At 39.1% G+C, this 14861-nt stretch overlaps 1 protein-coding gene across 1 annotated transcript; it reads right to left on the reverse strand.

Moving 5' to 3' along the window:
- Window positions 518–9268, reverse strand: LOC109848789 (heat shock cognate 70 kDa protein 2-like). The gene is made up of 2 exons (XM_020418462.1): window positions 8976–9268; window positions 518–2481 (listed from the first exon to the last, which is right to left on the reverse strand). Exons 1-2 carry the CDS (start codon window positions 9187–9189, stop codon window positions 749–751), a joined length of 1947 nt encoding a protein of 648 aa, XP_020274051.1. The 5' UTR covers window positions 9190–9268; the 3' UTR covers window positions 518–748.

Here is a 14861-nt window from a genome sequence, read left to right on the forward strand (position 1 = left end):
AATTACGTAAATGAATGCGATATTAAAGTCCGAAGCTAATATTCTCATAAGATTTTTCAACGGAGCGGCCTACACATTATTCTCTTATAAAAGTCCAAGGGCTAAGGTCAGCAAAAGCATGGGCGCACGTGCGAGGGGTAAGAGAGGCGAGCACTGCAGGTTTTCTTCCGTGGCCTTGATTGATGGTTGACGGTGAGCTGATAATAACAGGAATTTTGCATGGGGCGGCGGCTATTTAAGAAGCCAAGAGGAATTTGGGTTCCTCGTCCCTGAACAAGTGGACCTGATTTAAGTTCAAGCCAGCCCTATCTGATTTGTCTACTGCCACTCTTCAGGATGCGGGGATTTAAATTAAATTTTTTTGTGAAAAAAAAAATCATGTAAAGCGATCTATGTAGATATATTCTATGCGCAAATCCATGCAACGCATACATTTGGCATTTACTGAGTTGGATTAGATTTAGAGAACAATATAGCCAGAGATATTCAAGACCAGGGCAGAAACAAGCAAGGCATCTAACTTGAAGAAGATAATTAAAGCAAGGCATCAAAATATCGCAGCATGCCCGCTAAACAAACCTAGCTGAATGTGGTAACAATCAGACATCAAAATAACGTGGCCAACATAAAATCGCCATAAGCAGCAACATGATCAATAATAATCCCTAAAATTTAAGTTGTCAAGAGTTTAAATGATGAAACCAGCAGAGACCTAAAAGTGCCATGATAATAAAGCAAAGACTGAAACTTAATCCACCTCCTCGATCTTAGGACCAGCGCCGCTGCCTCCAGCTGAGGGACCATCTTCATCCATTCCAGCACCCACATCAGCACCAGCGCCCTGGTACATCTTCGCAATAATCGGGTTGCAGATGCCCTCAAGCTCCTTCATCTTGTCCTCAAACTCATCGGCCTCTGCAAGCTGGTTGCTGTCGAGCCAGCTGATCGCCTCGTCGATTGAATCCTCAATCTTCTTCTTGTCGCCAGCATCCAACTTTGAAGCAATCTTGTCGTCCTTAATGGTGTTCCTCATGTTGTACGAGTAGTTCTCAAGGGCGTTCTTGGCCTCCACCTTCTTCTTGTGCTCCTCGTCCTCAGACTTGTACTTCTCGGCCTCCTGGACCATCTTCTCAATCTCTTCTTTGCTGAGCCTGCCCTTGTCGTTGGTGATGGTGATCTTGTTCTTTTGACCGGTTGTCTTGTCCTCAGCAGAGACGTTTAGGATTCCATTGGCATCAATGTCGAAGCAGACAGTGATCTGAGGAACACCACGAGGAGCAGGAGGGATGCCAGAGAGCTCAAACTTGCCGAGCAAGTTGTTGTCTCTTGTCCTCGTCCTCTCACCCTCATACACCTGGATCAAGACACCTGGCTGGTTGTCAGAGTAGGTAGAGAATACCTGCTCCTTCTTGGTAGGAATTGTGGTGTTCCTTGGGATCAAGACAGTCATCACTCCCCCGGCAGTCTCCAAACCAAGAGAAAGAGGAGTGACATCCAACAGCAACAAATCTTGCACCTTCTCATTGCCCTCACCACTAAGGATAGCAGCTTGGACGGCAGCACCATAGGCAACAGCCTCATCAGGGTTAATGCTCTTGCAGAGTTCCTTGCCATTGAAAAAGTCCTGCAGCAACTGCTGCACCTTGGGAATCCTGGTAGAGCCTCCAACAAGAACGACATCATGAACGGTGCTCTTGTCCATCTTGGCATCCCTCAAACACTTCTCCACCGGCTCCATACATTTCCTGAAGAGATCCATGTTCAGCTCCTCGAATCTGGCCCTGGTGATGGTTGAGTAGAAGTCGATACCCTCATAGAGAGAATCAATCTCGATTGTGGTCTGGGCGGTGGAGGATAGAGTCCTCTTCGCCCTCTCACAAGATGTTCTCAACCTCCTAAGAGCCCTGGGGTTGCCAATGATGTCCTTCTTGCTCTTTCTCTTGAACTCCTGGACAAAATGGTTCACCATGCGGTTGTCAAAGTCCTCTCCTCCAAGATGGGTGTCACCAGCAGTAGCCTTGACCTCAAAAATACCTTCCTCAATGGTAAGAAGAGAAACATCAAAGGTGCCACCACCGAGGTCAAAGATGAGGACATTCTTCTCACCGACGCTGGTTGCCTTCTTGTCAAGACCATAGGCAATAGCAGCTGCTGTCGGCTCATTGATAATCCTCATGACATTAAGGCCTGCAATGACACCAGCATCCTTGGTGGCCTGACGTTGCGAATCGTTGAAGTAAGCAGGGACTGTGACAACGGCATTCTTAATGGTAGAACCAAGGTAAGCCTCAGCAATTTCCCTCATCTTAATCAGAACCATGGATGAAATTTCTTCAGCAGCAAACTGCTTCTCCTCTCCCTTGTACTGGACAACAATCATGGGCTTGTCTCCGGGGCCAGGAATGACCTTGAAAGGCCACAACTTGCAATCACTCTGGACAGAGGCATCACTGAAACGCCTTCCAATCAAACGTTTTGCATCTGAGAAAAAGATTGAAATTAACATATCAGTTAATTGCACATTTTCTATGCTAATGTAAGCAACAATTTCAGCCAAAAACTATCCAAACAATCAGGTTCAACAAGGTAAATCATTGAGTACTATAAAGCAGAATCTACTCCAATTTACATTTCATCCAACCTCTCACCAACAAAATGTGAATCAATATTTACGTAAACATCTAAAATGTCAAACACAATTAACATATAAAATCTATACTTCATAGATGACTAAGGCAAAGAGATGGGCAGCGGAATCAAATTTAAATTTTTATTTATGATGCTAATAAGTTAATTATAGCCAAGAAAGAGACAACGGACTGCAAGTGAAACGAACAATTAAGAAACAGGAATTTACTACACATCTGTATGTAAGATTTTGTAAAGCCCCAGAATTTTTATAATTTATTGGAGAATTTATTTAAGCTTTTATAAGTTTTATGATGTGTTCTTATCATTCTGTGACGAATGGAATCAGTTAGAATTTATTTGGAGTTTGTTTGCAGCTCGGGTTATGGTACCGTGAGTCTGCCATCGCACAGCAATTTGAGCTGTTTCTGGTGATCGGATGGGCCTTAGCATGACGCCATCGATCTTAGAATGTGGTTTTTGTACTTTGAGCTCAGTTTGGGTCGATTTGGACTATTCGTTTGCAGTTTCGGTTCCGGAGGCACGAGCCAAATCAAAACTTATAGTTTTTTATTTTTAATATTTTATCTGTAATTCGGATGGACGCGCGGTCAATGCCGTCATTCTCAAAACATCGAGACCGTGTGGTAAATCGACGATTTATTCTGGTACCGAAGAAAATCAGAGTTTCGAGCTGGTATAATACCCTGATGAATAACTGTATTTTACCTGTTTTGACTTAGTCAACTTTTAATGTGGACCGTTGGATAAGAGTTTGATTAATTGAGATTCAATCTAGGCCTTTAAATTCTTTCTATAAGAAAATGAGAATGTAAGAGAGAGGGGGATAGTTCATGAACACTCTCTCCTCTCTTATCTTCTCCTTCCTCCTCTCAAACTCAAGAACCATGGCCATGGTGAACTAAAAATTTTTGAAAAAATTTGGAGAAACTTCTTGAACGAAAAAGCTTGGCCTCGAGTGGATCTACATCTTTCGTGAAGAACAATCCGTTGGTTTTCATTTTTCGGAGATTGAATCATCATTAACGCAAGTTCATCTCCTCTAAACCTCACCATCCTTTGGTGTGTTGTATTTGATTTTATTATTAAGTAGAATTCAAGATCAAATACTCATATCTTGCCTAATCAAACTATAAAGGAGGGATTTATGATTTTTTTAAGAAATCAAGAACATATTAAGTTGTAAATCATGATATTCTTAGGATATTGTTGATATGATATGGATTGCAGAAAACTTCAGCACATGTATGAATTTTAACTGGAGATTCGAAATAATAAATAAACTCCAAATTAAACCAAACTAGTTCCAAATGAAAACTATACGAGTCTAGTTTCTAAAACAGGAAACAATTCTAAAATTGAGTTTTTATAGAGAAAGTTATACTTGATTTACTAAGGACATGTTCTACAGAAAACTGCAGCACATATATAAACTTCAAATAAAAACTGTGTATAGAAGATAAAGTCCAAATTAAATCAAACCAGTTCCAAATGAAAGCGGGGTGAGTCTACTTTCTAAAACAGGAAACAATTCTTAAATTGAGTTTGTATAGAGAAAGTTATACTCAATTTACTAAGGACATGTTCTGCAGAAAACTGCAGCACGTGTATAAACTTCAAATAAAAACTGGGTATAGAAGATAAACTCCAAATTAAATCAAACCAATTCCAAATAAAAGCTGTGTGAGTCTAGTTTCTAAAACAGGAAACAATTCTTAAATTGAATTTGTATAGAGGAAGATATGGTTTACTAACCATATATCATGTAAAAAACTGCAGCTATGTTGATTTGAAATGATTGATATATTACATGAAGGTTTATTTGAGAGTCGTCTTATGTTGAGTCCGTGTCGACAAATCCCGCGTTTCAAGTCGACACAGTGTTGTCTCGTCCATCGATAGATACGACAATTGAGAGTGTTGTCTCGTCAATCATTTCAAATCAACATATCTGCAGTTTTCTGCAGGATATATGGTTAATAAATTGACCATATCTTCCTCTATAAAAACTCAATTTAAGAATTGTTTCCTGTTTTAGAAACTAGACTCACACAGCTTTTATTTGGAACTGGTTTGATTTAATTTGGAGTTTATCTTCTATACCCAGTTTTTATTTGAAGTTTATACACGTGCTGCAGTTTTCTGCAGAACATGTCCTTAGTAAATTGAGTATAACTTTCTCTATACAAACTCAATTTAAGAATTGTTTCCTGTTTTAGAAAGTAGACTCACCCCGCTTTCATTTGGAACTGGTTTGATTTAATTTGGACTTTATCTTCTATACACAGTTTTTATTTGAAGTTTATATATGTGCTGCAGTTTTCTGTAGAACATGTCCTTAGTAAATCAAGTATAACTTTCTCTATAAAAACTCAATTTTAGAATTGTTTCCTGTTTTAGAAACTAGACTCGTATAGTTTTCATTTGGAACTAGTTTGGTTTAATTTGGAGTTTATTTATTATTTCGAATCTCCAGTTAAAATTCATACATGTGCTGAAGTTTTCTGCAATCCATATCATATCAACAATATCCTAAGAATATCATGATTTACAACTTAATATGTTCTTGATTTCTTAAAAAAATCATAAATCCCTCCTTTATAGTTTGATTAGGCAAGATATGAGTATTTGATCTTGAATTCTACTTAATAATAAAATCAAATACAACACACCAAAGGATGGTGAGGTTTAGAGGAGATGAACTTGCGTTAATGATGATTCAATCTCCGAAAAATGAAAACCAACGGATTGTTCTTCACGAAAGATGTAGATCCACTCGAGGCCAAGCTTTTTCGTTCAAGAAGTTTCTCCAAATTTTTTCAAAAATTTTTAGTTCACCATGGCCATGGTTCTTGAGTTTGAGAGGAGGAAGGAGAAGATAAGAGAGGAGAGAGTGTTCATGAACTATCCCCCTCTCTCTTACATTCTCATTTTCTTATAGAAAGAATTTAAAGGCCTAGATTGAATCTCAATTAATCAAACTCTTATCCAACGGTCCGCATTAAAAATTGACTAAGTCAAAACAGGTAAAATACAGTTATTCATCAGGGTATTATACCAGCTCGAAACTCAGCTGATTTTCTTCGGTACCAGAATAAATCATCGATTTACCCCTGACACAGTCTCGATGTTTTGAGAATGACGGCATTGACCGCGCGTCCATCCGAATTACAGATAAAACATTAAAAATAAAAAACTATAGGTTTTGATTTGGCTCGTGCCTCCGGAACCGAAACTGCAAACGAATAGTCCAAATCGACCCAAACTGAGCGGTTTTGATTTGGCTCGTGCCTCCGGAACCGAAACTGCAAACGAATAGTCCAAATCGACCCAAACTGAGCTCAAAGTACAAAAACCACATTCTAAGATCCGAAACTGCAAACGAATAGTCCAAATCGACCCAAACTGAGCTCAAAGTACAAAAACCACATTCTAAGATTGATGGTGTCATGCTAAGGCCCATCCGATCACCAGAAACAGCTCAAATTGTTGTATGACGACAGACTCACGGTACCATAACCCGAGCTGCAAACAAACTCCAAATAAATTCTAACTAATTCCATTCATCACAGATTGATAAGAACACATCATAAAACTTATAAAAGCTTAAATAAATTCTCTAATAAATTATAAAAATTTTGGGGTTTTACAGATTTATATCAGGCTAATGGATTTTTATTAGTTTAAGAAAGTGTATAATGCAGGTACACACCTATACTTTCCAGCAGACTTATCACCCCTTAACTCATCTATTATCCTTCAACACCCCCTCAATTCATAATGCTGAGGGGACTATGTGCAATTTAATCTTGTCAAAATTTGAATTTAGGGGTGGAAAGTGCTACTAAAATATTTGAGTGCTACTAAAGTTATAGATAAGTAGTACTTAAGTTATAGATAAGACAAACTACCTGCAATGTAACATGTAAGAAAAAGGCTAAATTACACAAAAATAACCTAGCGTTTCCAGAAAAGCAATTATATTCCAGAAAAGCAATTATATACCTAGCTACAAAATGGATCAAATTTATGGCTCAAATTGTAAAATAACTACAATTTGCTACCTTTTCTTAACCAACCATGAGAATATTCTCCAACATAATCCAAATTTTGGACATGTGACTAGTTCAAATGCTATCTACCCTCTTTCTAATACCTCCCTCTTCTTCTTCTTTCTTATTTCTTTCTTCTTCTACTTTTTCTTTCTTCTTCTTCTTCATTAACCAAGCTTTGCCATCTCAATTTTTAAAGGAAAAAGGTTAGTTGAACTCTTTTCCCTCCAAAACATCAAATGGTTCTTCAAGCTACACTGGGAATGAAGATTGTCGGTTCTTCATTAGAAATGGCTAGAATAGTTCTCCATCGTGTCCTAGTTCATCACTCAATTCCCTTGATCACTTCTAGATGACCCCTAACCGAGATCTCTCTCAAATCCAGTGTTATCAAAGGCACACGCCTCATGCGCCCTGCGATGTAGTTTTTAAGGAGAAACAGTAAAAAATGGGGTTTATTTAAGCATGAGGTTCTTTATTAACAAGGGTAATCTCATCCTTTTAGTTAAAATATATAGCCATATAACAAATTCACACGACGAACTCGGGGCATATATTTGCTCCATTTTGTAACCTAGGGTATTAAGTGTAGTTTGGGGAAACAATCAGGTATTTATGTGCACTTTAGCCTTAAATGATGTTAAACTCTGAAGTATAAGCTAGTATAAAATACGCACAAGATAATCCATGAACATAATCCAACGTAATGTTGATATTACTACCATAAGATGATTGAATATGAAAAAACCAGTTAAGTATAACTTAAAACCCTAATCCTCGAGCCATGCTCGTACCCAACCAATCTCCACACTCACTTTCTCTTCATTCTAATATTATTATAAACCTCATAGTCTCATTTCATGTGAAAATGTATTATTATAAACCTTCTCGAAAACAAAATGAACACACTTTTTGGCTCCTCCCCACCCGATAATGGTGGCAAGAGGCTAAGTGGATGAGAACGTCAAGTCATATTCTCACTTTGAAAGGAATTTGCGAGAATAGCCACCCTATCAAATAAACGATCACAATCAAAGCCACCAAATCTATGTATGATCTGGCAAAGAATGGTGCATGATCACTAGGAATGGACATCATGAGGTCTAAATAAACCTCCAGCGACCTTTGATCAAAGACAAATTAAACTTCTTTCAAAGTAGGAATAACATTTGATGTGTCAATATATAGTTTAAGCAACGGTGATCAGTCAATGTTATCAAGAAAGTCAAATAAAATACTCCTGGGAGACAAGATGATGAGATACATGGTAATCTCGAGATTGATAAAGAATGTGTGTGTGTAAGGAGAGTACATAGTAAACAAGCAGATTAGTATTCAAAGTTATATTTTAATAGATGTTATTAATATTGGTCACCAAAATTATTCATGTTTTTGAATTTAGTCCCCTAAATGTCCCTATTTAAAAAGTTGATGAACTCTGACATGGATGTTTAACTATATTTGAGTTTCGGATAGTCAGTTTCATATTAATAAACCGAATTATAGACATAGCACCCAAGGAATTTTTAGATGTTTTGAAGTGTTAAGATAAAAATAAAAATGTCATGACAATAGAAGAGAACAAAACAGGAAAAGGGCAACACTAATAGAAAGCAATCATGTAACGGAGAGCAAATTTGATAGTTTCAAATAACTAAATGAAATAAACATGAAGGGAAGGAAAGAAATCTCGGGGCTAATATTAATGGGCTTGGATGCAAACATTTGTACAAGAAATCCACAAGCTATTAGCAAAAATTTCACCTCTACATAACATTTTAAGGGCTGATACCAACTGCTTGCGTTATATCACGCTATCAATGTTAGGTTTAATAATTTTGGGTCTTGGGTTGTATCACAAGCAACATAATGAAAGTTTCCACCACATAGTAATTAGTAATCTAAATAGAATCCCCTAAAACTTATCTTACATTTTACACTAGATCTACAAATGGAACCAAGCGCTAAAGCAAACATAAGCTCTAAACTCATCAGATCCCAAATCAAGCCCAGATCTCAAAACAACAAAGCGTACACCTAGTAACAGTCAAGGACTAAGATAGCTGCTTCAGATAAGCAACATAATAAATTTTCCCAAACTAAACAACTACTCCCTAAAAATTTGCCTTTACACTAAAAATCTACGAATAGAACCAAGATCCAAACTTTAACCTCATCAGATCTCAAACAACACCAAATCTCAATATAACCAACACAAACACTCAACATTACTCCGGATCTAAAGCTAAGACCGCAGATCTAAAGAAAACTCACCGAAAACAGTGTTGATTGGGTTCATGGCGACCTGGTTCTTGGCCGCATCGCCGATGAGCCTCTCGGAATCGGTAAACGCCACGTACGAAGGCGTCGTCCTGTTCCCCTGATCGTTGGCGATTATCTCCACGCGGTCGTGCTGCCAGACGCCGACGCAGGAGTAGGTCGTGCCAAGATCGATTCCGATCGCTGGACCCTCGCCTTTCCCCGCCATTTTTTTTAGATCTGAGGAGAGTTAAAACCGAGAGCGGAGAAAGATGGAGGCGGATCCGCTAGGGTTTCGAAGGGAAGGAGAGAGGTTGGGGGGAGGAGGGATTATATAGGGAAAAAATTTTAGGGTTTTGGGGATTGATTATTTGTGGACGGCTGGNCTTGGACGGCTGTTTTGACCCGAGTCCGAAATTTGGGTCGCAACTCCTTTTGACTTTTTTCTTTTCCATTTATCTATTATCTATTAGGTTGTTTGTTTGCCTAAAAAAAGAGGGAAATCAAAGAATAGGAAACATATTCCTAAGAAAAATTATTTTAAGATTGTTTGGTTGGCTAAAAAAAGAAAAAAAATCAAAGAATGGGAGATGGGTTGTCACATTATTATTAGATGATGTGGGTGTTTTTTTAAGAAAATTTGTTTTGAAGTTGTTTGGTTGGCTAAAAAATAAGAAAATAAATTATAAGAAACATATTTTCTGTAATAGGTTCTTTTCTTGTGTTTGGTTCATTCATAAAAATAAGAAAATAGATGAGATGAGATGAGTTGTCATTATATTATTGGAGTATGTGACTCACACTTAGGGCCCGTTTGGTTGCTGAAAAGAGAAGTTGAAATGGACAGAAAGCTTGTCAAAACTGACAAAAACTGTCAGTTTTGACAAGCTTTCTTGCAAAAACGCCCCAAAATGATGTTTTTGTAAAAAAGCCTGCCAAAACTGACAGTTTTTGTCAGTTTTGGCAGGTTTTCCCAAGCCCTCTTCAGCAACTAAACGGGCCCTTAAGAAATAGATTTTCTAGCTTTTTTGGAGAAAATGGGTGAAAATGAAATGTTAATGAAATGAGATGGGTTGTCATCATATTATTAGATGATATTAGTGATTTTTAAAAATGAGATGTGATGGAGATGAGATGAGTTGGATGATGTGACTCATTTATTGTGTTTGGTTTATTTTTAGGAGATGATATGAGATGAGTTATGGGATAAAAATAATATTTTATTGTATGTTGTGGTGAGTTTTAGAGATAGAAATGGATGAAAATAATATTTTATTGATTTTCACGTACTCTTTTCCTTTTCTTGATTTTTCGGAAACCAACCAAACAGCCCCTTATCATATACTAATATATTTGAAACTTCAAGAATTATTTTAGCGTTTATTTAATATATATCTAGTTTTGACTAATTACCACCTAAATATCTTATATTTCCTCTGTTTGTCATGTACTAGTTGAGATGCATGTGTAATGCACGTGGTTGAATATCATGATTATTTAAATTGCTAAAAGTAGAGTAAAAATAAATAAGATAACAAAGTGTTTTGTGGGATTGTTCATCAACTCAATGATCTCGCTCAAATAAAATATTGTCATTATTGAACCTCGTATTTTTTTTTGTTAGAAGTATATGTGAATTTTTAGTGATAAATAATTCTATTTGTGGTAAATGACTTGAGGTTTTTTTTTGTTAGAAGTATATGTGAATTTTTAGTGATAAATAATTCTATTTGTGGTAAATGACTTGAGGTCATGGATATACTTGGTAACAAGTTATTAGATATGTATGAGTGTGGTTTCATAGAGTTCTGTGCATTGGTTTTGGCTGAATAACAAAACATGCACGAATTTGGAAATTTATGTCTACTTAGTCGACTTATGAGTCGACTGATGAGTCGACCAATGAGTCGACTGACGGGCTGATTTCAAATCTTTCTTTTCCTTTGCGGGTTTGGGTTGGTTTGTTTTGGGTTTGACCGCTTACATAAAAACTCTCTTGCCCGAAACCAACCCCAAAAACTCATTAGACCCCAGAGAAAACCCTAGCCCCCTCTATCCTCTCAAACCCTAGCTCGTTTTGGTGATTTTTGGGGAATTTTCGGAGGATTTCAGCGAGTTTTGGCGAGGTGCAGCGAAGGGGATCTTTCTCTCTCGGAGTCAGTGGTTATTTTAGCATATTAGAGGCGAGTAACATCTCGCCCAGCTCTCACCCACTGTTTGTGTAGTTTTCTTCGAGTTTTATTTCATTTTTCTTGAGACTAAAACGTATTTTTGTGCATAAAGATAGATACTTTATATTATGAGCAGCAAGATCTACATTTTCAGTTTAATAAAAACTCACCAATGATTTTGTAAATGTAGATCCAGATCTGGAATTTTTTTCAGTTTAATAAAAACTCACCAATGATTTTGTAAATGTAGATCCAGATCTGGAATTTGTTTAAACTTAGGTTTCATGCGATTTATTGATTTCAATGCGTTTTAAATATGGCAAAATATACATATTTAGGGTTTTGTGTAAGAAATCACATGTGAATCTTGCATTTCAGTTTGTACACTTATTATAGAATTAATTGCATACTGTTGAAAAAGATGAAAAGATCATGTTAGTTTAAAAATCTTTGCAAATAATTACTTTTATGCGAAACTGGTTTTTGATCTGCTCAATCGACCTGTCAGTCGACTGACGGGAGATTATTCTTTCTGCTTTCTTCTTGATGTCTGTCAAGTCGACTAATGAGTCGACTGATGATCCCAGTCGACTCATGAGTCGACTGACGAGGAAACTTCTAGTTTTTCCTCGTTTTGGAGTTGTTTGGGTTGTTTCGTTTTAACCGAAACTGTTTTGGCATTGTAGGCATATAAAATTGCTTATAGGTCCCTTAGCTCAGCTCGGCACAAACCGACGAACCAACGAGGCGACGAGATCGACAAATCGCACGCGAACAACGGAATGAATCCACCCGCGTGCAGAATCAAGCTAACGAGTTAAGGAATCAACGAGTCATCCAACCGAGAATAGACTCGGACGAATCACGATCGAATCAAGATCAGTTTCGGACTCGAACTCAGAGCGCAAGCTCATGGAAAAGCAGGGCTACGATTTCACACTCGGAGAAGGTTTATACTTCGATCGAGGTCCTCGTAATCCAGCCAAAGCAGTATATGTACCAAAAGGTAAACCTGAGGATTATTATAAATATGGGCGAGGCTTAGGTTATGTTTCATCAGATGACGAATGTGGTTGGCAAATTATCGATCAAATTGCTAACAAAGCCAAGAAGGGATACTCTCCCGATGCTTCAGAGTGGGACTCCGATACAAGTCTGGGAGAAGTTTTCAAAACCCTAATGGCGAACATGACTACAGCTGATCCATCCACCATGGAAGACGACGATCAAATGCCAACATGGGAAGACCCGTGGGTTCACCATCTGAATATGCAGTATGGCGATAGGTTCGAGCAAAGAGAACCACCCACTGAAGATAAAATAGTCCAGATTAACATGGGTGATGAAGCTAACCCAAAGCCTATATTCATCAGCGACAGTCTTCCCCCAGATGAGAAGGAGGAATTGATTGCTCTCATCAGGGAATATATCGACGTCTTCGCATGGAATTATGAAGACATGCCAGGGCTCGACCCCAATGTCGCAATGCACCGCCTCGATATCAAGCCGGATGCCAAACCTGTCAAGCAACAGCAAAGACGGTTTCGTCCGCAGATTATGGAAGCCATTGAGGCAGAGGTTAAGAAGTTGATCGAATCAGGATTTATCCGAGAGGAACAACATCCAGACTGGTTAGCCAACATCGTTCCCGTCATGAAGAAGAATGGCAAAATCAGGATTTGCATCGACTTCAGGAACCTGAATGAAGCATGTCCGAAAGACGATTTCCCTCTCCCGATCACGGATGTCATTATCGACAATACATGTGGATTTGAGAGGATGTCCTTCATGGATGGATTTTCGGGATATAACCAGATCAAGATGCATCCAGAGGATGAGAAGCATACGGCGTTTAGAACACCCCTCGGCGTTTTCTGCTATACGGTGATGCCTTTCGGCCTGAAGAATGCCGGTGCCACATACCAGCGAGCGATGACTAAGATTTTCCAAGAACATCTCAGGAAAACAGTCGAATGTTACGTTGATGATTTGGTTGTGAAAAGCCGCAACAAGGAAGATCACATCAAGGATTTGAAGACAATGTTCGATCTCATGAGGAGTCATCAGTTGAAGATGAACCCCACTAAATCATTTCTTGGAATGTCCAGCGGAAAATTTCTTGGGTTCGTCGTCACCACTAAGGGTATACATATCGATCCTGATAAGGTGAAGGCGATACATGAATTGCAGCCCCCGAGGAATCTGAGAGAACTCAGAGGATTGCAAGGGCGTTTAGCTTATATCCGGCGTTTCATCTCAAATCTTTCTGGGAAGTGCCAACCGTTCTCTAAGCTGAACAAGAAAGGAGTATCATTCATCTGGGATGATGCCTGCCAAAAAGCGTTCGAAGATATCAAAACATATCTGGCGAACCCTCCTGTTCTCGTTGCACCGAAATCTGGTAAACCGTTCTTGATTTATCTCAAGGCGATGAACCACTCGATAAGTGCCTTACTAGCGCAAGACGATGATAACGGTCACGAACAGGCAGTTTATTACCTCAGTCGGACCTTGGTAGGCGCTGAGTCTCGATATCCGATGATTGAGAAAGAATGCCTTGCATTGGTATTTGCGATGCAAAAGATGCGGCATTACCTAGTGGGACAGACGATCTACGTTATCTCCAACGTTAATCCAGTACGGGTGTTTATGACGCAACCGGCCTCTATGAATTGGCGTCTAGCGAAGTGGGCCCTTCTCTTGTCCCAATACGATTTGCACTTCAAGCAGCAGAAGTCGATAAAAGGACAGGCGATTTGTGACCTTTTGGCGGCAAACCCGACCACAGATACGGCAGAAGTATATGATGACTTGCCGGATGAAACCCACGAGGTTAACACCACATCACACCAACAAGTATGGCAATTATACTTCGATGGTGCCTCAAGGGCAGTTAATAGAGTAATAACCCCGGGATGTCCTACAGTTTCCTCTGGAGTTGGAGTCGTCTTAATCTCCCCTGGAAAGCACGTGATGCCTCGGGCTTATTCGTTGACTAGTCCGTGCTCCAATAATGTTGCCGAATACAACGCGCTTCTCATTGGACTCAGTTTCGCCAAAGAGCTGGGGGTCGAATATCTCGAAGCTTTTGGAGATTCGCAATTGATAGTCAACCAAGTTCGCGGTGAGTATGAAGTCAGGAATCAAGACCTGATCCCGTACCACCAGGAAGCCATCAAAATGGCAGAATCTTTCGAAGAATTCTTTATTGAATACATCCCTCGTCTCCAGAACGCTTATGCAGACGCACTGGCGGCACTAGCAGTATCACTGGCACAGCCTCCCGAAGCTGAGCTGTTAGTCACAGTACGGACGCATCAACTCTGCGTACCCATATACAGTACGGAGATTGAAGAAGAAGAGGATAGAAACGTGAACGCCAAAGAGGTGAATTCAACTCAAATTGGGTCTGAGTCCCGAGATTGGCGTTTTCCTATCATCGACTACGTCCAATATGGTATCTTGCCAGAGGATGTAAAAGAAAAGGAATCAATCCGCCGAAGAGCTCCAAGATTCTTCTATAATACTGAAACCCATACATTATACCGTAGAGGGTACGACGGTCTTTTACTCCGATGCCTTTCGAACAGAGAAGCAAAGGAAGTTCTTAAGGAAGCACACGAAGGAGAATGTGGTGCGCATCAGCCCGGTCCTAAACTGTATGATCGCATCAGGAGGATGGGATATTTCTGGCCAACGATGGTTCGTGACGCAATCGAATACGCACGAG

The sequence above is a fragment of the Asparagus officinalis genome, chromosome 7 (assembly GCF_001876935.1).
Source record: "Asparagus officinalis chromosome 7, Aspof.V1, whole genome shotgun sequence".
NCBI classification, from domain to species: Eukaryota; Viridiplantae; Streptophyta; class Magnoliopsida; order Asparagales; family Asparagaceae; genus Asparagus; species Asparagus officinalis.